Raw genomic sequence first — 25,472 nt, 5'->3', positions numbered from 1 at the left:
TAACTCAAAAATGGAAACCATAGGAAGGGACAGTGTAGAACCTTATCCATTCTCTGAATTCTTACCAGGGACCACATTGGTGAAACCCTGTCATTTTTATTAGCTTTAATAGGTTCAGTTTTCTAAAAAGTAGGCAACTGGTATTTTTTTCAAGCCCTAAAACATGACCCTCAATAAACAAGAGCCACCATATATACCATCCAGTTGATTGGTTGGTTGTAATGGAACCTCATTCTCCAACCACCTAATTAAATTACATTATTGTCAAAGTTTGCCTACCGGCTATGAAGTAAAACAAGAAGATTGAGGACTTGGGAACCTAGACCTGTTCTACAAAAACCTCCTGCAGAAGACAAAGAAAAGACTGACTACCTATTACATTCAGTCTCCTGTGTATTTATCCTTTTTCAGAATGGTGACATCTGGTTTAGATCACTGTACACAAATTTATATTCCATAGTATTCAGTGCATACTTCAGCTCTTAAAAAATGGGACTACATTAATTACTACCTATCCTGAGCCCAGGTTCAAAACTTTGACTTGGGCCTTTTTCCTTTGAAGTCTGAAGCTTGTCCATGCTATAGAAGAATATTTGTGTGACACCAGAAACTATTCCTACATCTTTTAGCAAACATAAATACGGGGAAATATCTGTAATACCACAAATGTATAAATTCTTGCCCAGCTCTGCAAGTTGGCAGCAGCATCCAGAAAGATGGGCTGGAGCAAGTTGGGGACAGGTGAACACAGACTGCATTGTGTCAGGGATGTACTTGACTCATTAGAAAGAGAGTGCCTGGCAGAAAGTCTCTACAGCGTTTTTCTCACAATCAGTTCACAGATGAGTACCACTGATGGCTGCCCTTTAGAGACAAAAAGGGATAGTCACGCCACCATGTTTCCTAAATAACAGTGAAGTGCTGACACATCAGCAAACTAGGAGAAAAAGAATTGGAGCAATATGATAAAAGAGGCGGAGCAGCCCCAGAGAATTCCCTAGCACAGGGACAACACCTGGCTGTATATGCCAGAATAGAGGCATATTAGAGAGATAAGCTGGCTGAAGTAATATCTTTTATTGGACCAACTTCTGTTGGTGAGAGAGACAAGCTTTCGAGCTACCCAGAGCTCTTCTTCAGGTCTGGGAAAGGTACTCAGAGTATCACAGCTAAATACAAGAATGAACAGATGGTTTAGTATAAGTAGTTAGAATATGTGCTAAGGGACCATTCAAGGTGAAGTGGCTCATTAAAACCCCTGTAGTCATAGGACAAAAAAAGGGGGTTAGTGCATTTACAGATTGCTGTAATAAGCCATAAAGCCAGTGTTTTTATTAAGACCATAATTTTTACTGTCAAGCAGAGTTATGAATTTAAACTCACATACTCGTATTTTGAAAGTGCTGTGCAGGTTTCCTTTAAGGATGAGGACTGAGAGGTCAGATATAGAGTGACTGCTTTGTGAAAAGTGTTCACACTACAGGTCATCTGGTGTTTTTATCTTTTATCATTTTCCTGTTGAGAGAATAGTGATTGGGTTCATCCACATAATTGGTGTTGGGGGATTTAGTGCATTGGATGAGGTATACACCACATGTTGTGATAAGCATGTGTAGGACCCATGAATCTCGAAAGGTGTGTTGTGGGCAGTGTTGATCATTGTAGCAGTAGAAATATGTCTTCAGGTTTTGCATCTGTTTTGGCAGGGTCTGGTGCTGCTTTGAGTTGGTATGTCCTGGTCTGCAGGGAGCTTGCTTCTGATGATGAACTTGGAGAGGCTGGGGGATCGTTTGAAGCCAAAAGAGGGAATGCAGGAAAGACTTCTTTCAGGATGGGGTCCCCACTGATTATATGGGTTGTAGTTGTTTGATGACACCCTGTATGGGTTTCAAAGGAGGGGTGGTAGGTGTAAACTAGGGGTATAGAGGCATGTCAGACACAAGCAGGAATGACGAGTACTGCCATAAGTTAGAGGCAGTTGCTAAGACTGTGGTAAATTAAAGCAGACTCTGAGCACTGCAATGACTTTCAGAGCAACCTAGAGTATGGAAGGCATAAAAATGGCTTGAAGGTATCTTTGTCCCACCATCTCAGCGCTGCACCTTTATCCTACTGACACTTGTACATGGTACCATCTTGATTATACGCAGAATGTTAGGCTCCAATTTGAACTATAGGGCAACGCTCATTCCATTTGTGGTTTTGCCCATCTGGGCAGCAGCTAAGAATCAACTTATATAAATATATATGTATAAATCTGTTTTCACATAGTTAACTGCACATACCTGGTTGAGAATCTGCAAGGTCTGACAACGCTGGTTCTGTTGCTGGTTGTACAAACCAGTAAGTTTTCACCCTTTGTGACTTTTTTTTTTGCAGAAGAGTGTGAAGTGGGCCTAGATCTTTTGTTGCATGTCCATTTATCTTACAGCTGGAAACAAAGCACCATTCTTTTGTTGTTGTGAATAACTGACATTAATTTTGAAGGTTTGAGATGGTATATTAAATTTATCACCTGCATAAAAGGAAATTCTGTTTAAAGATATTCCCTGTTTTATCCCTTTTTCTCCTCCCCCACCCCCATACTGTTTGATATGGCTATGAGTGGCTCTACTGAAATGGTGAACAGAAGTAGGAAAGAGGCCAATCCTCGTATATACCTCTTAAGTATAAGAAATTTTGAGCAATAACTCCAATGACATCTTGTACAATGAAAAAATACATCTGAATGAAAAAGGTGCATTCATACAGGATTTGCTGAGATTATTTCCTCTTCAGTATACTAAAAAAATCCAATGGCATGCCTACATCCCATGGCACCTATATAATTTAGGTAGATGAACAGCAACGCCTCTTGGAGAACTATGCAAACTCTTGAAAATACACACACAAATATACATGCACAAGCGTACAGAGGGCTGGAAACAGCATTTACAAAAATAAGACTTTTAATGGGTTCATTTCTTCAAAGTTGTTTTTTTTAAAAGGCTTACCGCCACATCATAGCCTTTCACTCACTCATTTTGCACACTAACATGCTGGAACTCTTTTCCCCATGTAACACAGCTCCACAAATCCATCTGTTTTAATTTTGGTTTTATTTATTTGTTAACTCTGCAAAATAGAAAATCCCAAATCTTCATAAGTCAGTCAGGTGCCTAAGGAAACTGAAGGCCCAGTCCAACAAACCCTTGAGGGCAATGAGATTTCCATTGCACAACCTATTTATTCAGATGCTGGTACATTATAGGTTTAATTCCATTACTTTATATATACACACATCCTGGACATATGTCTTAATACTCCAGGGCCTGATTCTGCCCTAAACTATACCACGGTAAATAAGGAGAAACTCCACTAAAGTCAGTGTGTGGTTAAACTGGTTTTATACCAGTGTAAGGGAGAATGACATCTCCATTCTTCTATATATTTACTTTATTAATTTAAAACAATACTCCCCCTAGGGTGTGGGTTCAATCAACATGTACGCACACACACTGTGCATAATCAGGCACAAGACACACTGTCGCTCAGCACACACCAACTGGGTATTTATCGACTGACAACACACATCCTGGAGCAAGTTGCTGCTTACAAATCAGCTCATGGCTTGAAACCTGCTTTAATTATCAGTGTTTCCCCACATCAAAATGCTAAACAAGGACATTGTGTCTCTGGACTGTGGCCAAGAGGAAGGGATCTAGAAAAAAAAGTGTAATGCTAGCAAATCTGAGCTGCAACACAGACTAAATCAACAACGCACAGTACTGGGCTCTCAGCAAGTCTTTAGTCTAAGAATGATAGAGGATTTCTTGGGGTTTTTTTACTAAAAAGAAAAGGCATTTTTGAAACACTCCGTTTCCCTTAGCAGGTGGTACTGAGTTGATGGCAAGACAGGCCAAGTTAGATATGGAGATTAATTAGGGACAGTATCCATAAATGCTGAAAACAATATCCTCTTTGCTTTATGACAAAACACAAAGTTGGTGGCAGGTACACACCCTGCTTTGCTAATCACCCAGAAGAAACAGTGATCAGTGGGTGAAGGCAATATATATCCACATTAAATCCCTTCTCCTACCCACAGTTAACTAGAGAATAGATAAGCAGATAAGATAGATGCATGTGTGTTTTTACTGATATCCTGGCAAGGTAGAATATCCTTATTATTGCAAGTTAAATATTTAGGTGCCAGCTATTGACTTCTAAGAGCTATCCATATACCAGGCAAATGTCACAGACAAACAGGAATTCCTCCAGGGAGCGAGGGCAGGATACACCTATGCTGCTATTGTAGCTCAGAACCTTGTTTTCAAAGCTGGGTACCCAAATTTAATTCTATAGTTAGGCACCTAACTAAACATCTGATTTTGTGAGGTAACAAGTGCCTTTAACTCTCACTGGCTTTTGTGGGAGTTGTATGTGCCCAGCATCTCTGAAAATCAGGTAACTTTTAATCAGATGACTGCTTCTAGGTACCCACAAGATTAGGCCTCTGACTCAGTTTATATAACTAACATTTTAGTTACTAGAAAAAAAATCATATTTGGGGGGAAGAGTTTTTAAATATCAAAAAACAGAAATTTTATTCAACGACATTTCTGTATATGCCCAGATGAGCTTCTCTCTCTGCTGGAGCCATCCTGCTCGTGATAATCCCTTCTCAGCACCTGAAGTTTTAGCCGTCGCAGGGTCTGAGCACATGGGGTGTGCATATGTAATGACAGTAGGGTGAGCAGATGTCCCGAGTTTATAGGGACAGTCCCGATATTCGGGACTTTTTCTTATATAGGCGCCTATTACCCGCCCCCCCAACCTTCTGTCCCAATTTTTCACTTTCTATTTGGTCACCCAAATGGCGGGAACCTGAGTGTATACAAGCAGACTGAATGCTAAAGCAGCTCTAGCTTTCTGCCTGTGTTTAGAGCTGTGGAAGTCGTTAATATTTATAATGCTGATGTCAGAACAGGGCAGTTGTGTTGCTCCCCTGGAATGAACAACATTTGGTAGATCTCTCTGCAAAGCAATGACTGAGTAATGCCCTGAGCAAGAACAGAGAAGCTAAAAACCCTCCTCAGTGATGTGAACATATCAATGGCCCAAGCCTCTCCTACACCGCTTAAACCCCATCTATCAAAACCTTTAGCTTCTGCAACATAATTAGGTGTTAATATAGCAGTCCCCAGCACAAAGAAAACTGAAAATTTAGGGGGGCAAGAGTAAAATAAAGTGAACATAATATATAAGCACAAAGGACTCTACTGATTCTATTATTCATTTTCAAATGTAATGAAATAAAAAACTGTAAACTTTCATTTGTTTAATACTTCCCCCAAACTGCTGCAGAATTCCTTGTCTCCCAACCTGGAGCATGGCAGATTAAAAAGGGCCTTGCGACAGAATTTAGATTTACCTTGCCACAGAGTGTGTAGGTCCTTGATATAAAGGCAGTTCCATTCTATTGCCCTTTACATTTAACAGCATGAAACTGGTATTTCTTTGTGGTAGACAGGATGTGGTCAGGTAGAAGATTGGAACCATCGTTCTGGAGTGGTAAGGTAGGGAACAGCTTTTACAATCTTTTCTCTCCCTCGCCCAAAAAAAAAAAAATTGTCTTGCTTCATAAATATCCTGAGAAACATCTGGTGATAGCAGGACAGAACTAGTTATGAGTCTAAATTTTAAACTTGAGCACTGAAAGTTAGGCAGCTAAACCTACAGCCAAGCACCTGAAAGTCTGTTTTAAGTGTCACACATTAGCACTTAAGATTGAATATTGGTTTCACTGCTAAATGCAAAACACCTAAACCACTGCCTGCTTCTAGCCAACAAATAAAACATATTGAGTTTAGATTTCCCAATAGAAATGGATTAAAACCATGCTTGACTTACTCTATGCTGCTTGGTGTAAGAGACCAACACCAAAGCACTTCCAGTAGTATTAGATCAGCTTTTTGAGTTCTGCTATGATAGACTATGTTACCTTTACATTTAGGAATATTAATAATATGTATAAAAAGTAGGGTTGTTAAGCAATTAAAAACTTTAATCTTGATTAAACGCACAATTAAAAAAATTAATCACGATTAATTGTGTTGTTAAATATAATACCATTTATTTAAATATTTTTGGATGTTTTCTACATTTTCAAACACATTGATTTCAATTACAATACAGAACACAAAGTGTACAGCGCTCATTTTATATATATATTTTTGATTACAAATATTTGCATTGTATTAGGTGAACTGAAAAATACTATTTTTGTTTTTTTACAAGTACTGCCAGTGCAATCTTTTTACCATGTAAGTTGAACTTACAAATGTACAATTATGTACAAAAAATAACTGCATTCAAAAATAAAACAATGTAAAACTTTACAGCCTACAAGTCCACTCAGCCAATCGCTCAGACAAACAAGTTTGTTTACATTTGTAGGAGATAATGCTGCCGGCTTCTTGTTTACAATGTCACCTTAAAGTGAGAACAGTCATTTGCATGGCACTGTTGTAGCTGGTGTCACACGATATTTACGTGCCAGATGTGCTAAAGATTCATATGTGCCTTTATGCTTCAACCACCATTCCAGACAACATGGGTACATGTTGATGATGGGTTCTGCTCGATAACAATCCAAAGCAGAACAGACCAACGCATGTTCATTTTCATCATCTGAGTCAGATGCCACCAGTAGAAGGTTGATTTTTTTTGGTGGTTCGGGTTCTATAGTTTCCACATCTGAGTTTTTCTCTTTTAAGACTTCTGAAAGCATGCTCCACACCTCGTCCCTCTCAGATTTTAGATGGCACTTCAGATTCTTAAACCTTGGGTCGAGTGATGTAGCTATTTTTAGAAATCTCACATTGGTTCCTTCTTTGCATTTTGTGAAATCTGCTGTGAACGTGTTCTTAAAACAAACATGTGCTAGGTCATCATCCAAGACTGCTATAACATGAAATATATGGCAGAATATGGGTAAAACAGAACAGGAGACATAGATTAATGGGTTGGGTTTTTTTAATGAGCATCATCAGCATGGAAACATGAAGGGGCATACGAATGTTTAGCATATCTGGCATGTAAATACCTTGCAACACGGCTACAAAAGTGCCATGTGAAAGCCTGTTCTCAATTTCAGGTGACATTGTAAATAAGAAGCAGGCAGCAGTATCTCCTGTATATGAAAACAAACTTGTTTATCTTAGCAATTGGCTGAACAAGAAGTAGAACTGAGTGGACTTGTAGGCTCTAAAGTTTTACATTGTTTTGTTTTTGAATGCAGTTATTTAAAAAAAAAAAGTCTACCTTTGTAAATTACACTTTCACAATAACGAGATTGCACTACAGTACTTGTATGAGGTGAATTGAAAAATACTATTTATCATTTTTAGAGTGCAAATATTTGTAATAAAAATAATATAAAAAGTGAGCAGTGTACACTTTGTATTCTGTGTTGTAACAGAAATCAATACATTTGAAAATGTAGAAAAACATCCAAAATATTTAATAAATTTCAATTGGTATTCTATTGTTTAACAGTGAGATTAACCAATCGCAATTAATTAATACAGTGATCCCTTCCCCTGTGGCTGAGGAGCAATGTGGGCAGGAAATGGGGGGGGCGGGTGAAGCTCCCCGCAGCTAGCGGAGGTTTCTGGGGTTGGCCCTAACCCTGGACCCAGCCCTTTCCTGCAGGGAAATAGGAAGTCACAACATCCCCCACCCTCAGTCCAGCTGGGACTAGCAGCTGAGCCCACCACAGGGTAGGAGCCACTAATCGGAGCATCCCCAGCCCTCCCTTACCCCAGTGATTTACCTCTCCACCAGCTGCTCTGGGTACCCAAAATGACATGACTACACTGCTGGGGAGGGGTGGGTGACCACTTTTGCAGCTTCCCTTTACTTCCTCATCAGAAGTCATTTTTCTACAGGGAAGCAAAGAAATCCACGGGGGACATGAATTCTGCATGTGTGCAGTGGCGCAGAATTCCCCCAGGAGTAAAACTTAGCAAAGATACAGCATGGAGTTCCCTTCCATACAAACTGCCTGTCACGTTGCTCCCAGGGGGAAATGCTTTTCAGAATGGGGGCAGGACTACAAAAAGAAGTGGCAGACACCCCAAAGGACACCCTCCTCTCTCTCCCTATTGATTTACTGCATCAGAAGGAACAAAGGAAGTAACTATTGAAGGGGTCCTGACCTAAGAAGTTTAGTCAGACTGCTGAGAGTGTGGTGAGAAAAACTTTGCTTTGAATTTAACAGTTGCAGTTTATCTTTATTTTTACTGTAACCATTTCTGGCCTTTGTGCCTCATTTCTTGCACTCAAAATCTCTCTCTTTGTAGTTAATAAACTTGTTTTATTGTTATAGCTAATCTGGTCGGTTTGAATTGAAGTGTTTGGGAAACTCCATTTGGGGTAACTAGCTATGTGTATCACATTTCTATTCATAGAATCATAGAATATTAGGGTTGGAAGAGACCTCAGGAGGTCATCGAGTCCAACCCCCTGCTCAAGGCCGGACCAACACTAACTAAATCATCCCAGCCAGGGCTTTGTCAAGCCAGGCCTTAAAAACCTCTAAGGATAGAGATTTCACCACCTCCCTAGGTAACCCATTCCAGTCCTTCACCACCCTCCTAGGGAAATAGTGTTTCCTAATATCCAACCTAGACCTCCCACACTGCAACTTGAGACCATTGCTCCTTGTTCTTTCATAAAATGACCGATTTTGTATAAACTTGTATTGTCCAGCAGAGGCCTGGGCAGTAAAGGACATACATTTCTGGAGTATGCCTGGTTCATAGGGTCACCATGCAATATAACCAAGGCTGGTAAGAGCCAAGGTGTGGCTGGTTGGCTGCAGCACACATACAGACATTGCTGGGAGCGACTTGCATGCTGGAGGCTGTTTGTGAGCTGTCCAGACTGGAGGCGATAGCAGCATAAAGGGCACCCCAGGTTAGAGGGCAGAGGTGACACAGCTACTCATTAGTCTGGACTGTACCCTGGGTATGTCACAGAGCATAACTTGGACCACCCACAAAATGGTCACAAAACAAAAGCAACTGAAACACACTGGGCACTAATCCCCCAGAGGCTTTGGCCAGCCAGGAGGGGAAAGGACATACCCTTCCCCTTAGGGTAGCCTAGTTTCCACCATCTAGGACGGGAAAGGACACACCCTTCTCCTCTAGTTGCTCTTCCCAATCACTAGTCACAGTTCTTAAAGTCCTTCCAGGAACTCACAGCCATCCCCAGCCAAGGCTTCCCCCTAGCCAGTTCCTGCTTCCTGCATGCCTCCATCTTAGGCTTTTTGCCGAGCAGGTTCAGAGAGCCCCCTCCCAGTTGTTTCCCTGACCTTAGGGTCTCCCTTCTCTGCCAAAGAGGCAGGAAGCTTTATATGTGATTTCCTGTGCAGCACATGACTACATAGGGACAAAGGACTGAAAGGAACCGCCTGGATCATTGAGTCCCCTGAAATCTCCAGGCACCCCCATCATATAATCTGGATCATAAACTTATCAAGCTCCATTTTAAAACTAGTTAAGATTATTTGCCCCCATCATTCCTATGGGGGGGGGAGGGTGTTATTCCACCCCTCTGATGGTTAGAAACCTTCTTCTAGTTTCCAACTTAAAATTTATTCCTGGGCCTTTTATACCCATTTGTTTTTGTGCAACCATCATCCTTTAATTTAAATAGCTTTTCTCCCTCCCTGGTGATTACCCCCACCCTCCCAATGGAATTTACAATGAGTAATTATATCCCATCTAGGAAAGCAAGCATGTGATCTGCAACTCAGCTCCCAGCTTTAAGAGGTCCAAGGGCCAGAGCGGACAAACTACGACATATATATATATGCATCCCAAGGGCCAGTCCCCTCTTGCACATCCCTTTTTAATAATTGTGGCCATTGATTGTAGGGTATATTTCTGGGTTGCACTCCTGGGTATGATATAATTGTCATTGTTTGATCTCCAGAGCGGCAGGCTGTGGGCTACAGTGATATGTATGTAAGCGTAGGGGAAAAGTAACTATTTAACACTGAAAAAAAAACCCAACGAACTCCCTGGAAGCCTGCTATTGCTGTCTAATAGGGCTTGGTCTCCAGCTATAAAATATATATACCTACAAAGTTCAGTTTAATCTATTAAAAAACAAAACAAAACCCAAACAAAATAACCAAAAAAAAAAAAATACAACAAAACTTGCCAAAAAATGATGCTTTACCTGGATCAAAAGCATTGAAAGAACTGATCCAATTTAGACTGCTATGAAGAGATAGCATTATGCTTTTCACTAGCATTGTTTATTATCTGCTAGGTTAAATGTTCACATTTAGCACTATTTCTGGAACCCGAACTGCATATTTCACAACACAGTAGGCCCAATTCTGTTCTCAGATGGCATGCCTAACTCCCATTGAATTCCCTAAAACTGAGAGCAGATTTGGATAACCAGTCTGCAACAAGCTAAACCACCATATCTGCTTCAGGGGGGAAAAAAGCAGATTAAAAATTAATTGACCCCGAAAGAATTTTGTGCAATAAATTTAAGACACAGATTTTTATGCACAAGTCCCAGCCAACGAGAATGAAAAAGGGTAATATTTCACAAGCTATAACAGGGACATATACACTGTACAATGCTTAGTAAGTAGAGAGCTTAATTTGGGAAGAAGGCCATCCTTCCAGTCTTTCTACACCAAAAAAAAGTTTGAAGGTAAAGCCTCACTGTTCAGAAAAGGATTATTACTCCTGCAATTGAGGCCCCAGTTCAATCTACAATAAACTGAAGGTTGAAACTTAAGTTGATCCCTTTGGATACACACTGAAAGCAGACTGTAAGAAAAGGCACTATGGAATTCCATGTTTATTGTCCATCACGGATTCTGTGCTCAGTATACAATTTAAAAAAAAAGAAGCATTTCTAATGGTCAGCCCTGAAAATTCAACCTGGGTTCTAGATTTCTCATGCCATTATCACTATTAAGGATTCGCAGGCCAAATTAGACCTTTTGTTATACTTGTGAACGCTCATGATCTTCAAATGATGCCCCGCATGACACCTGGGTAAACCCGTTGCTCTTTGTAGGTTTCCAAAGCTGTAACTGACGGCGATTTAATAAACAGTTCTGTTGATGATGCACAAGACTAAACTCTACTCCAGATTTTTAGGGCCTGGATTCACAAAGGGACTTAGGCACTGTAACATGGAACTTTTAGGCAAGTGGAAAAAACAGAGGAACAACACTGTGATCCACAAAGCCAAGTCAGGCGCCCAGGCTCCCTATACAATGAATGGAGAGAGACGGGCACCTTAGGATGCAATCAACAGAAGTCAGCACACAAGGTCAGGAGCCGCCTACGCTAGCCAATGGGAGATTCTCACAGTCAGGGTGTTGCGAAGCCCTGCCCCTCTCTCAGAGACTAGAACTTAAGTCAGGGCTGCAGGGAGGCGCCTATCTCTCGTTAGTGTTCTACAAACAGGAACCTGCCGCCTGCAGGCTTACGTGCCGAAGACATTTCTTGAAGGATGAAATGGCAGAGGAGGAGGGGGGTGCCCACCTTATAACTTTTAGAGACTCAGTTCCCCTCTTTGCTGGTGGGTGAGAAGGAATTTGAACAGGGGTCTCCCACACCTCTCAGAAGCAGGGCTCTAACCACTGGGTTATGGGATATTCTGATGTGGGCTTTGCTAGGTCTCTCCTGTTGAAGCTGTTCCACTGTGGATAAACAATGAAAGTGTGACTGGGGCAGGGGATCCTGGGTCTCCCACCTCTCAGGTGGGTGCCATAACCACTGGGCTACAGAGTCATTCCCTCTTTAGCTCTCTCCGGCCCAGTGACTGTGGATAAAAACAGTCACTGGGCCAAAAAGATGTCGCCCACATCCCAGCGAATGTTCTAATCACTGGACTACAAGTTTTAAGGTGAGCACCACCACTTCCTCCTCCGGCCAGATTCTGAATGGGACCCAATCCAGTAGGCAGCCTCTGAGCAAGTCTATCCCCATTCATGAATTGCTCTGGGACTTAGGCGGCAGATAGGCACCCAGTCGCCTAGAGCGAGGCAGCGATGCTCATGCCCAGAAGCAGGAACACAAGCATTGGGTAAACGTTTATTTCCCCTAAAATGTAAGCACTGAGTGAGTTTAGGTACCTAGAGATGGCAAAGTTTGCACATGATACAAAATTACTCAAGACAGTTAACTCCAAAACTGACTGAAGAGTTACAAAGGGATCTCACTAAACTATGTGACTGGTGACAAAACGGCAGATGAAATTCATTGTTGATAAATGCAAAGTAATGTACACTGGAAATAAAATCCCAACGATACATACAAAATTATTGGGTCATTAATCATTAGATTTACCACTCAAGAAAGAGATCTTGGAGTCTTCGTGGTTAGTTCCTTGAAAACATCCACTCAACATGCAGGGGCAGTCAAAAAAGCTAACAATGTTAAGAACCATTAGAAAAGGGATAGATAATAAGACAGAAAATATCATAAGGCCAGTATATAAATCCATGGGATGCCCACGCCTTTTGCCCCATCTAAAAAATATATATATTAGAATTGGAAAATGTATAGAGAAGGGCAACAAATTATTAGGGGGAAGGAACAGCTTTTACATAAAAAGAGATTAACAAGATTGGAACTGTTCATCGTAGAAAAAGAGATGACTGGGGGATAAAATCATGAATGGTGTAGAGAAAGTGAATAGGGAAACATTATTTTATCCCTTCACATAACACAAGAATTAGGGGTCACCTGACAAAATTAACAGGCAGTAGGTTTAAAACAAACATAAGTAGGTACTTCTTCACACAACACAGAGTCAACCCACAGAACCTGTTACCATGGAGATGATGTGAAGGCCAAAAGTATAACTGGGTTCAAAAAAAGAATTAGATAAATTCATGGCAGATAGCCAAAATGGTCAGGCATGCAAACCCATGTTCTGGGTGTCCCTAAATCTCCAACTGCCAGAAGCATCTGGCATTGGTCACTGTGAGAAGACAGGTTACTGGGCTAGATGGACTATTGATTCTGACCCAGTATGGCCATTCTTATGTTCTTAATTTTACACATTCATGTTTGCAGGCTGGATTAAGGCTATTTGAAAATTTGGCTTTAACTACAGTTTAACTTTAGGACCCGCAGTATGTAACTACAATTAAATATTCCTAACTGAATGCAATTAGAAGCTATATCTTCCAGTTCCAATGTGAAAATAAGTAAACTGCAGAGAGATAATGCCACAGTGGCAAGTACTATTGACATGCATGTGAAAAGACGCATTGCAGAACTCAAAGTGAGAAACTGAAATGTGATTATACACATATAAAAAAAAAAAATCACTCCTTTCCTGCACCTGCATGCAGTGCTAATGCCTCCCCCAGCCCGTGCTGCTTAAATGTGCTCAGGACCAGAACAGAGGGAGAAATAGGAAACTACATGCTGAGATAATAAAAGAGGAATGGGGGAAAACGGATACTCAGTAAAGATGGACAGATTGGTAGTGAGAGAGCAAGGAAGGGTACTAAGAGATTAAATGGAAGATCAAAGACAAGAAGGAGGAAAAAAACAACAAGGTGAAAGCACAGGGACAGGAACTTTAATAAAGAAATTGTGATTAAGGTACTTTGTCCTATTTTGGGATAGGACAGGAAGAAAATGTCAACATTACAAATATTACCCTTCCCTTTGGATGCAACACAGTAAGAGTAACTATCAATCACCCTTCACGTAGTCTGAAGAATGCATCAAATCTGTGTGCATAATTTAATGAGCCATATTTGTCACCTATTCTATACTGCCATAGTTTGTTTGCATACATTGTCCTCAGCTCCAGTAACTGCCTTAGGATCCATGGCCTCTTTTTTCTATAGAGTCCAAACCCCAAAATTGTGCACTTGTGTAGCTGTTACTATAGTTATGAAGAGTCTATTTAAAATTCTGGGCCTAAAGGGTTTTGTGAACTTCTTTAATTAATAAATACACCTCTACCCCGATATAACGCGACCAGATATAACGCGGGTTTGCATACAACGCAGTAAAGCTCCAACATGCTGCTCTGAGCAGCATGTTAAGGGTGCTGGGCCGGGGGTTGGATAAGGGGGCAGAGGGTCTCGGGGGCAGTCAGGGGCTCCCCCCGCAGGGTCTGGGAGGCAGGAGCTGTGGGGGGGGGGACTTTGGGGGGCTCCGCAGTCCCAGAGTGGCCCGGGGGATTAGCAGGGGGCCGGGAGCAGCCCGCTCCCCTTGCCCAGCCCCAGCCGCGCTGCTCGGGGGAGGGGGCTTGGGGGAAGGGATCCCCTCCGCACTCACCGGCAGCGGTGGAAGCAGAGCAATGCGGCCCCAGACCGCTCCACTCCGCCAGCTCCCAGCCGCGTCGCTCCGCTTCCAGTTGCGGGTGAGTACGGGGGGCATCCTTTCCCCAACCTCCCTGCACTCACCAGCAGCGGGAAGCGGAGCGCTGCGGCTGGGAGGTGGCGGAGTGGAGCGGGCTGGGGCCGCGTTGCTCCGCTTCCCGCCGCTGCCGGTGAGTGCCTGTCAGGGGGCGGAGGGTGTGGATAGGGGTCCGAGCAGTCAGGGGACAGGTAGCAGGGGGGTTGGGTAGGGGGTGGGGTCCTGGTGGTGATTAGGGATGGGGGGGGGGTCTCTGGAGGGGGCGGTCAGGGAACAAGGAACAGGGGGGCCAAAGCAAGTTCGATATAATGCGGTCTCACCTATAACGCAGTGAGATTTTTTGTCTCCCAAGGACCGCATTATATCGGGGTAGAGGTGTAATAGTTTTTCAAAGTGTTGCAGACACTTCTAGCCCTGGTTTCCAGCCCTGAACATAATCCTCTGGATGGACCCTGCTGTCTCTACAAGGAAGCTGAGTTAATGGGAAATTTGTTTGCACCAGTTTATATAGAGTGGGAGTTGCAAGACTAAATCCTTCCTCTGTGACACATAAGTTTACTTTAAGTGTTGTTAAACAGTAAAGTAATTATGCATTTCATACTCCTCCCCTAGCCCCAAATTCATGCAGCTTAATCATGATAACTCAATTTCTATTGTATTAATAACTCTTAAGGTTTGCTAGCAAACAACTAGGGGAATCAACTTCTTCAATATCATTAATATTAAAGTTATACTTCTATAAGTACAGTATTAATCAACTATAAGTTTAGATGATTCATTCAGGACACCATTCTAACACCATATCCCTGTCTATACATGGTCGTCCTAACATCTACGATGCTTTTTCTAGATAATTTCACTTTCTTTTCATGACTTACCTATGTTTTTCTAGTTCGTTGTGTGATGACCTATTAAAAATAGAAAAAAAAATATTTTAGAATGATGAATACTGGATTTTAGAATAGCTAAAAATGTCACCTATATGGCTTTCAAAAGAGATGTTAAAAGCCTGCAATTTAAAACAGATTATAAACTAAACTAAAGCCTAGACTTCACATGGATTTTAATGCAATATATGTTTTTAATTGGTTGCTTTTAACATAGCTTTCGAAAGACTTCAAGGTGTCAACATTTTTTTAGTTGTTTCCCTAGAATATCTAACTACTCCATTTGCATGGGTAAATCTTTTTGCACAGACTACAATTTGTACAGAAAAGTTTCTTAAATGTCTTCAGGCACTAAGTACACTTCTGCCTCTTAATCTGACCCAAGTGGTACGAGAAACAAACCACACAACATTTTCAGCCATGGAGAAAAGGGAAAAAAGATCAAACAAACAAAACAGTTGCAAGATTTAATTGGTAAAAGATAAGAACTGTAAGAATGAGAGGGACGAAATCCCAAAAGAACAGACTCAAAACTTAGTTTCTGGGAGACCCTGAGGGAAGCATTTAAAAAAAAAATCACCATTTAAAAGCTGGAGTAATTGTGAATATCAGTCTTAATGCAGAAAAGATGTATCTTTTCTTTTGCTAAACCTGTGTATCGATGAGAAACCTAGAACTTTAAAAAAATAAAACTTCCAAGAAATTAGGACCATTTCCCATTCTAGAAAAATTGAATCTACTATCAAAAACTCCGTTTAAAAAAACAAACGAACAAAAACCCACCAGATTCAGACAGAAACACTAATTACATTTATTTATACAACTGAAATTAAAAACATTTCTCAGATGAAATTATTGTCACTGTTACAAAACCAGTCATTTCCTGGACCAGTAGTTCTAGTTCTCTGAGAATGGAAATAGATGTTTATTATTCCAGTGTGTGAAGATCATGAATATGAAGGCGGCAGCAGCAGCTTTTAGGGTGCAACACACTGCAGCATCAAGATCCATGCCAGCAGATTTTGTTGAATCAGTTTTCCAACAGTATGCTAGAAACCGAACCAGGTTCTGTGCACTGTGTGCTGACAGAGGTTGCTTTGTTCATGCCTTAGGTGTAAAGAGCACAGTCCATTCTAAGACATGTGTAGTTACCAGGTGCAGCACAGGGTCATCGATCGTTCCTACAGAAGCATGTGGCTGGCTCTTAAGCAAACCGCCCACACAGATGTTGCAGCATACTTGAAATTTCTTATTGATGTGAACACTGCAACCAATGTACCCATCTGGCTGCACAGGGAAAGCAAAGCTAGGATCGTGTAATCACCAAATTCATGACCATGAAAAACATGTCACGGACCGTGAAATCTGGTCTTCCCCCATGAAATCCGGTCTTGTGTGCTTTTACCCTACTATAAAAATTTCACAGGGGAAACCAGCGTTTTTCAAATTGGTGGTCCTCACCCACAAGGGAGTTGCAGGGGTGGGAGGTCACAGTATTGCCACCCTGACTTCTGCACTGCCTTCAGGGCTGGGTGGTCAGAAAGCGGCGGCGCCCCACCAGCAGCAGCGCAGAAGTAAGGGTGATCATACCATATCATGCCACCCTGACTTCTGCGCTGCTGCTGCCTTCAGAGCTGAGTGGCCAGAGAGCGGTGGCTGCTGACTGAGGGCCCAGTTCTGCAGGCAGCAGCGCAGAAGTAAGGGAGGCAATACCATCCCACGCCGTCCTTACTTCTGTGCTGCTGCTGGCGGCGGCTCTGCCTTCAGAGCTGGGCTCCCAGCCAGCAGCCACCGCTCACCAGCTGCCCAGCTCTGAAGGCAGCGCCACCGCCCAGCAGCGCAAAAGTAGTACTGCAACCACCCCTACAATAACCTTGCGACCCCCTGCCGCCCCCCCACACACACACACGCACACACACAGAGCTCCTTTTTGGGTCAGGAGCCCTACAATTACACCACAGTGACATTTCATATTTAAATTGCTGAAATCATGAAGTTTACTATTTTTAAAATCCTATGACCGTGAAATGACCAAAATGGCCGTGAATTTGGTAGTGTCCTAGTAATCACTGATGATCAGACCCTGAAATGGTTTTTTCCAGGTCCAAGTCTACCCACTATGGCCCGAATCCTGCAAACATTTATGCACTGACTTAAATGGGACTACTCACATAAGGGTCGGAACGTGTAAACTTTTGAAGGATCAGGGCCTCTGAGCCCAATCCAGGCTTCTGTGGAAACCTCCCCATTGATTTTAGTGAGAGTTGAACAGATCATATACGAGTTGGTATCTTTTTGGGAAAAAAAATGTCTTTATATTTTAAATCTTAAACTAAGTGCACCATATCATAAAGTGAAACAATGGGAATACATATACACATTATTTCCTGCTCAAATTAATCACGTGAAAACTATTTAAACGTAATCAGACCAACAGTGGTAGACCAAAAATGTGATCTGCCTTTTTATCAGTTTATCACTTATTATGTAGTTGTGTTACACACACAGACCCCCAAAACAAAGACAGAATTTAGCTCCCAGAAAAAAAAAAAAAGCAACCCTGCAACAAACCAACCAGTGTGGCATCCCTACTGTAAAACCTCTCCATATAACTGTGTGTGCATCATTTCTGAACTTGCCCCTGTGTGTCTGTGGGCATATTCCATGCTTCTTTGTGCTGAAATGCTCCAGAATTCTTTCCCAGTCAACTGCAGGAAAATTTGTTGGTTGTTCAGGGAGAACTGTGGAAAGGGCACTGAGGCACTATTAGCTCTCCAGTGATTTTGCCGGCATCCTAGGGGCAAAGTGGGCAGGTTCCAACGCAAGTTAAAGCTGAGCCTGGATTCTAACCCAGTGTTTCCCGAATGGAGGGTTGTGAAAAGGTTCTAGGCGGGTCACAGGCCCAGTGCGGAGAGGAGGCCCAGAGGAGGAGAAAGGTATTGGAAAGCGAGCCCTCCCTACGCTTACCCCATAGTAGTGGTTTCTTTCCCCGGGGCTGGGCCCAGCTCTGCTCCTGGTGTTGTGACCCAGCACACGAGGTCACAGAGCTGCTCAGTCAAGTTTGGCCTAGCCGCCCTTCCCCTTCGTCCCTGCCCTCCCCATCACGAAGGAGGGGCGGCTGGGCCAACCTGAGTGGCATTGCAAGTCCTTGTGCCAGGTTGCAATGCTCAGAGCAGGGAGACGGGCTCGGAGGAGACAGGAGCTGCCACTATGAGGTGAGAGTGGGACGGGCTCACTCTCCAACCCCCTCCTTCCATCCAGGGCCCCACCTCCGCACCAGGCCATGATGGAGGGTGAAGCTGCAGGTTGTTGGTGCCCCTCTGCAGGGTGAGGAGGTGGCACTGGCAGAGGAGAAGGACACTGGCCTGTGATTTTTGGCCTTAGAACAGCAAAGCAAACTCTACACAAAACTGGCCTGTGTTTAAAGCATCCTCCAAACTTGGATAAAAAGTTTTTCTGTGTGGATGGTAGGGGGGTTGGGCTAAAACCCAGTAAGAGCCCGTGTTAACTGTTCAGTAAAGACACACATACAGGGAAATAATCTTTCAGCAGGAAAAGATTTCCAAAGCTCTCATGAGCATATCCGCTTAAATTACAAGAAAATTGCTCACATAAAGCGTTTTACATAGCAGATGAAACAGGTGTTGGGCTAAATCATCCCTACTGCACAGTAACTTTATGGAAGTCACTAGAGGTGAACCTAGGATGAATCTGACCTGAATCTGACACAGCCAATCAGCTCCAACGTCGCTCCAGAAATCAGCCTGCTATAAGACAGACTGTACAGCGTACATCACACTTGGATTATTGGAGCAGACAAAGGTAACAACCCGTATACTGTAGCAGAACAGAAAAAGCAGCGGAATCCTTCAACAAAAATTTTTGCATAGACTGAATCCTTGATGTGCAGGGTATGCTTTGCTAAGTTAAAGAAAAAATTGTTATAAGTCTTACACATGTTTGAAAGTCTGCCTGGGTACAAGTGAAGTTACAACGTTGCTGCACTAAGCTATGATGTGACTCCAGACTGCACTGTACATATGAATGTAGCTAAGTGAGCTTTGTAGTAAAATTCCTAGGCCCCCCTGTAACCAGGGTCCTAGTGGGGCGCCAGCTGTGGTCACTCCATTAAGGTGAACTGCAAAGAATCAGGCAGACAATCCCCAGAAAGCTCGTGGATATTCCAATACTTAGATTTACCAAACCAGCACAAAACAGCTTCTTTGTTACCTCACTGGTTACTCAGAAGTCCAAACAACACAGTTCCCTTAAAGTGATCCAGCCTCAGGCCTCCATCCAGGTGCTTAAGTCAAATATGATGATATCTGAAAATCTTATTTCATCATATAAAAGAAAAGGTTGTACCAGTCCCAAAGGATCGGACACATTACCTCCCAGGTTATTGAATATTCCAAATCTTACCCAAATACATGCTACAGCCAATTCTTATTAACTAAACTATTTATTAAAAAACAAAAGGGGGGGGAGGGAGAGAGAGAGAGGGTATGGCTGAAAGATGAATATACATACAGACATGAATTCAATTCATTGAGGTTCAGATTCATAGCATAGATGGTGAGCTTTGTAGTTGCAAAGAGTTCTTTCAGAAATAGTTCACAGACTATAGTCCAATATCCAAATATCATACTCAGGACGTACCAGCATAACTGGGACCTCCGTCTTGCAACTCAAACTTCCCCTGATGAAGCTTAAGCATATCTGAGAGAACAGAATCAGGACCCAAGGATCTTTTATACAATTTCCTGTCTTCTGACAAGTTGGCATTCAAAAGGTAATTAGCATGACTTTGATGATCCATCACCGGTACTTAGCATAAGGCAATTTGTTTGTTCCTCCACCATTCACAGTACATTTCAAAGAGAGATGAATACTGAGATATCCCGTGTTTACAATTCATTTAAATGCTAGGATGTTCTTTTGATCTCTGAATTATCAGAATACAGCACAGACAGGGACTGTTGATTACATTGTGGACCCTACTCATACAGATGTAAATACACAAAAACACAAACATTCTCTCGCCACATGTCTTTTGAGAGTTATTTATTTTGCAGGATGTTTAACCCTTTCTAGCCATGCGTCATACCCCCAACGTGTGGAAGGGAGCAAATAGAGCTCCTGGATACACCTTTAAGACCTTCCAACATTGATATCATTTGTGTTTACACTGAATTCTTTGTAAGGCAAATGATTGAGGCACGCTTTGGCCCAAGTTAAAAACTTAGTCCATACTCTGTGAAACACTTTAGTGATTCCAGGGTTTGGTTTATGTGTTGACTTAACATAGCCATTAATGTTCTTTAGAGAGCACTTACTCTGGCATTCAGCCATGAAGGCTGTGAGGAGTTGTACCTCAGTTTCCCCTTTTGCACCGCAGTTCAAGCTTGTGGTGGTTTTTCTGCTGTGTACAGTTTCAAGATTAGATACAGGCACTAACTAAAATATCAGCATCAACAGGCCTTTTAACATAAAGTGTGTTGTCAATGAAACAGTATAACCATGAAGGCTCTTACACCATGAGTTCTTACGTATTACTCCCAACATGTTCAAGGGTTTTCCCAATAGACCCTGCACATTCTACATTTTTACAGTTCTTGGTATCAGCACCACAGTCACAAAAGTTAATATTAGCATTAACATCAAATTTATTACAAGTGTACATTTACAATCAGTTTTTGTTATGCCAAGTCTTTTGTTTAGGCAAATCATTCTTTAGATCAGGTTGTTCAATATCCCTTTTGAACCTTTGTAGCTTTTTCTTGACCTCAGGGTCTTCCTTAACATAGGCTTTTAGTTTAACCACTTCCTTGGGGTTCTGGTATTTTATGGTTAACCTGTGGCTTTTATTTGCAATGTTTAATCCTTCCCTTCCTCCCTGTCCAGTAGGGTCAAAATCTGAACTCCTGAATAACAATCCATTGGCTGGCTGGGTACCTCCTCTTTGCTAAGGGCTATGGGCAAGTCTTTCTCCCCCTAGTCAGTCAGGTAATTTGCATCAACACAGACACTAGCCTGTTTACTAGTTTTCAGATGCTCAAGATTCACCGATTCCAAGGCTGGACTCGGTCTTAAAGAGATACCATCCATTTTCACTAGCATGTTAGACTCAAGGTTCTTTTGTCCTTCCATTACCAACCTCTGCTTCCACATGGAAACAGATGTCAAGTCCACTAAGAGACTACAAGTCATATTCAAATTGTCTAGAGATGAGAGTTTACTTGCTCTCCTCTGCATCCTTGTGGGTTCAGTTATAAGGCTGTTATGCGCTGAAAAACCAGTAACCCGATCTTTTCTCAGTACCTGAGTCACAAACTGCTTATTTACAGAATCAACATGGAGACATTCATGTTCCAACAACGTCTCCCCAACAAGCTGATTAAGCTTACAGGGCTGTTTAAACTCCCTAACATTTTTTATTACATCTGAAATCTTTTCAAAGCTATCCACACTGGGTCTTTCTGAAGCAAGCCCATTGGATTCATACACATTTGAAAGACTCTGGCCATTAGGCACCATCACACTTTCCTCAGAAGAGAGACTGTTTACTATCAACAATGGCCCATTAAGAGTCACTGGAAACAATTCCTTTTCACAGACTTCAAAGACTTCACTACGAAATTCCTTTTCTTTTGCAATATCATGCACTGCAACAGATTTTTTCTGAGCTTTATTTATGTCTAGAACCAACTTTGGCACAACAGACAAATCACCAAACTTCTTCTGAATTTCACTCACATCCAGAATCACCTCTGGCCCATCAGGAGGATTTTCACACAACCCTCTTTCAGGTAACCTGCTGGACTTCATAGTCACAAGATTAGAAGTATTCTCTGCCTTGTTCCACGTTTCCACACTGTCAGTAGGTAACAGTCAAATTACCTTCATGCTTTCCTTGTGCCCTGGGTATATCACATCACTCTGATCAGACAAGGTTGTCATATCTTTACCCAGCAACACACTAGCAACAGGCAAAATAGAAGCATAAGAATCGCTTGGTCTCTGGGAGCTATTTAGGACATCAACTGAATGTAACCTAGTTGCAGTGTCATCATCCCTAGCAGATACAAACTTAGGACCACTTCCTTCTTGGGCTTAGTTGTATCCAGAATCAACTTTGGGTCAACTGATAAATTTTCAACCATCGTAGGCTGACAGGCTTCTTCTGTCTGCTTTACAGACAGAAAAGAGCTGGAGAAACATTCCCCTTTAACAGACAAACAGCTTGGGATATCCTTTCCTTTGTCCCAGCACACATGGCTATTCATAGACAACTGCTTGGAGATTGGGGTAGCTCCCTTTATGGGCAAGTCATTACCCCTAACAGACACAGGAACATTTCCTTCACCATCACAATTCTCCACACTGGTAATAGGTAAGATATGGGGATACTCATGTTCCACTAACCTTGCCTTCCCAAACCGCTGATTAGACAAAGCCATCAACTCAAAAGGCTGCCTACGCTCATCTAAAAAAAAAAAAAACTTTCTTTGCCTTTCCCTCCCTTAACAGATAAGCTGCTGTTTTCCACAAATAGTGTCGTATTACACTGAGCTTCTTTAAGCATATCACTTTTACATGGTCAGGCTTACTTTCCCAAGCTTTACCAGCCAACAATTTAATCACTCACCAAGAATGTACCCCTTCCTTCCTCAGTTAGGGCTTTAACCTGGTCACCAACTTTAAATTTGCTCTAGAGAAACATCTTCCTGAGCCTTATCTAATGCCAGATTCACTTGTGAGGTACCAGACAGACACTCAGAAATTTCTTCCACAGATGCACTGCTTTTTTGCACAAACAGCTATTTTCCTCAGACAAACATTTGGAGAAACCCAACATAGGCAAATCCTTGCCCCTAGCAGATACAGGTTCAGGATTATTTCTGTCCTGTGACTGATTTATGTCAACCTGACTGAACAAAGCTTTAATATCATCCCCAATCAAAAGATCCTTAGGCAATAAGCTTCCTTACACCAGCTATAACTTCATGTTTAACACCATTCCATTCAAGATGGATTCTGGCTAAAGGCACATTTACAGTAAACTCACAGAGGATTACAACATTCACACTCCTATTTGGTAAGTAATCTTCCTCTTTGAGAAGATCTGCTTTAACAAGAGTGATGTTAGAAGCTGTAATTTGCCCTAAACAGCATTTTCCATTGACTTTTACATTCTCTGCACAAGTTATGGGGTTACCTCCACCTGAGCTCACAGTAAAAGCATTTACATAGAAGGTGACAGTGTTGGGGTATATTTGGTTACACACAGACAACTGCTTAGAGTCAAACAACATACCAACATTGTTACCAACTGGATAGATTCTATCCCCACCTTTGCTGTTGAGAGGAGCTGGCTTTTCAGGATGATACAGTTCCTGTTGTTCCTTTATTCTGTTGAGTTGGAGCTTAAGTTTTTCACTTTTGCCTTAGCTTCTAGTTCTTGCAATCGAATATATGCCATTCTTTGTTCATGGTCAAAACACAGGTGTTTTCTTTCAGCAACTTCTCCTTCCAGATCAGCTATTTTTTGCTTTTGTTCAAGTGCTAGCTGCTGGTTTCTCACTGCAAGCATCTTCACTGGGTCTGCTTCTTTATCACTGGCAATTAACAGATTTTTCAGTTCCTGTTCTAGGCCTTTTTCTTAAATGACAACTCCCTCTTTGAGCACAGTTCTTCCAGGCTTTTTCTGTCAGAATCTTGATCATGAGTCACTCACTGTAACTGATTTTTAACCCTTAAGCGCTCCAATATCAAAATTAAATTTTTCACAAGCGTGTGGTTCTGATCCAAAAACCTGTGGTAATGTGTATCCAAGCATGACCACACCACTGTGACCAGGGTCCTAGTGGGGAGCCAGGTGTGGTCACTCCATTAGGGTGAACTGCAAAGAATGGGGCAGACAATCCCCAGAAAGCTCGTGGATATTCCAATACTTAGATTTACCAAACCAGCATAAAACAGCTTCTTTACTATCTCACTGGTTACTCAGAAGTCCAAATAACACAGCTCCCTTAAAGTGATCCAGCCTCAGGGCTCCATCCAGGTGCCTAAGTCAAATACGATGGATTTCTGAAAATCTTATATCACATAAAAGAAAAGGTTGTACCAGTCCCAAAGGATCGGACACATTACCTCCCAGGTTATTGAATATTCCAGATCTTACCCAAATACATGCTACAGCCAATTCTTATTAACTAAACTAAAATTTATTAAAAAACAAGAGAGCGAGAGAGAGAGAGTATGGTTAAAAGATCAATATACATACAGACATGAGTTCAATTCATTGAGGTTCAGATTCACAGCATAGATGGTGAGCTTTGTAGTTGCAAAGAGTTCTTTCAGAAATAGTTCACAGACTATAGTCCAATATCCAAATATCTTACTCAGGACGTACCAGCATAACTGGGACCTCCGTCTTGTGACTCAAACTTCCCCTGATGAAGCCTAAGCATATCTGAGAGAACAGAATCAGGACCCAAGGATCTTTTATACAATTTCCTGTCTTCTGACAAGTTGGCGTTCAAAAGGTAATTAGCATGACTTTGAAGGTCCATCACCGGTACTTAGCATAAGGCAATTTGTTTGTTCCTCCACCATTCACAGTACATTTCAAAGAGAGATGAATACTGAGATATCCCGTGTTTACAATTCATTTAAATGCTAGAATGTTCTTTTGATCTCTGAATTATCAGAATACAGCACAGACAGGGACTGTTGATTACATTGTGGACCCTACTCATACAGATGTAAATTCACAAAAACACAAACATTCTCTCTCCACATTTCTTTTGAGGGTTATTTATTTTGCAGGATGTTTAACCCTTTCTAGCCATGTGTTACACCCCCAACATGAGACTGGTGTGGAAGGAAGCAAATAGAGACCTGCAGCACCCTGTGGCTTGAAGTAGTAACAACCACCAAATACTTGGCTTCTACTTTCAGCACCCCCATTACAAAAATTGTTATAGCACCCCTGCTATATGGGGTGGTTTAGGCATTGAAAAAATCTGAGATCTGACATAACCTGCCAGTTTCCCAGTTGTAAAATGGGAGTTATTAATAGTTCTACAATACCTAACTCCCCACACGATGAGGGTTCATCAGGAAAGGTTGTATAGTTCTTTGAGAGGATAAAGCTCGATATAAGTAA

General features: G+C 41.9%; 1 protein-coding gene across 3 annotated transcripts in view; it reads right to left on the bottom strand.

Moving 5' to 3' along the window:
* MXD4 (MAX dimerization protein 4) overlaps positions 1–25,472 on the bottom strand; it is a 56,403-nt gene that overhangs the window by 20,919 nt on the left and 10,012 nt on the right. For all 3 annotated transcript variants that reach the window (XM_074951809.1, XM_074951808.1, XM_074951810.1), the window contains exon 3: positions 15,293–15,322. In XM_074951809.1, coding sequence (XP_074807910.1) covers positions 15,293–15,322 — 30 coding nt within the window. The remainder of the gene's footprint in view (positions 1–15,292; positions 15,323–25,472) is intronic.

Source organism: Natator depressus, chromosome 4 (genome assembly GCF_965152275.1).
Source record: "Natator depressus isolate rNatDep1 chromosome 4, rNatDep2.hap1, whole genome shotgun sequence".
Taxonomy (NCBI): domain Eukaryota; kingdom Metazoa; phylum Chordata; order Testudines; family Cheloniidae; genus Natator; species Natator depressus.
Note: the sequence above shows the minus strand (reverse complement) of the source record. Positions and strands in the feature narration are given on the sequence as shown.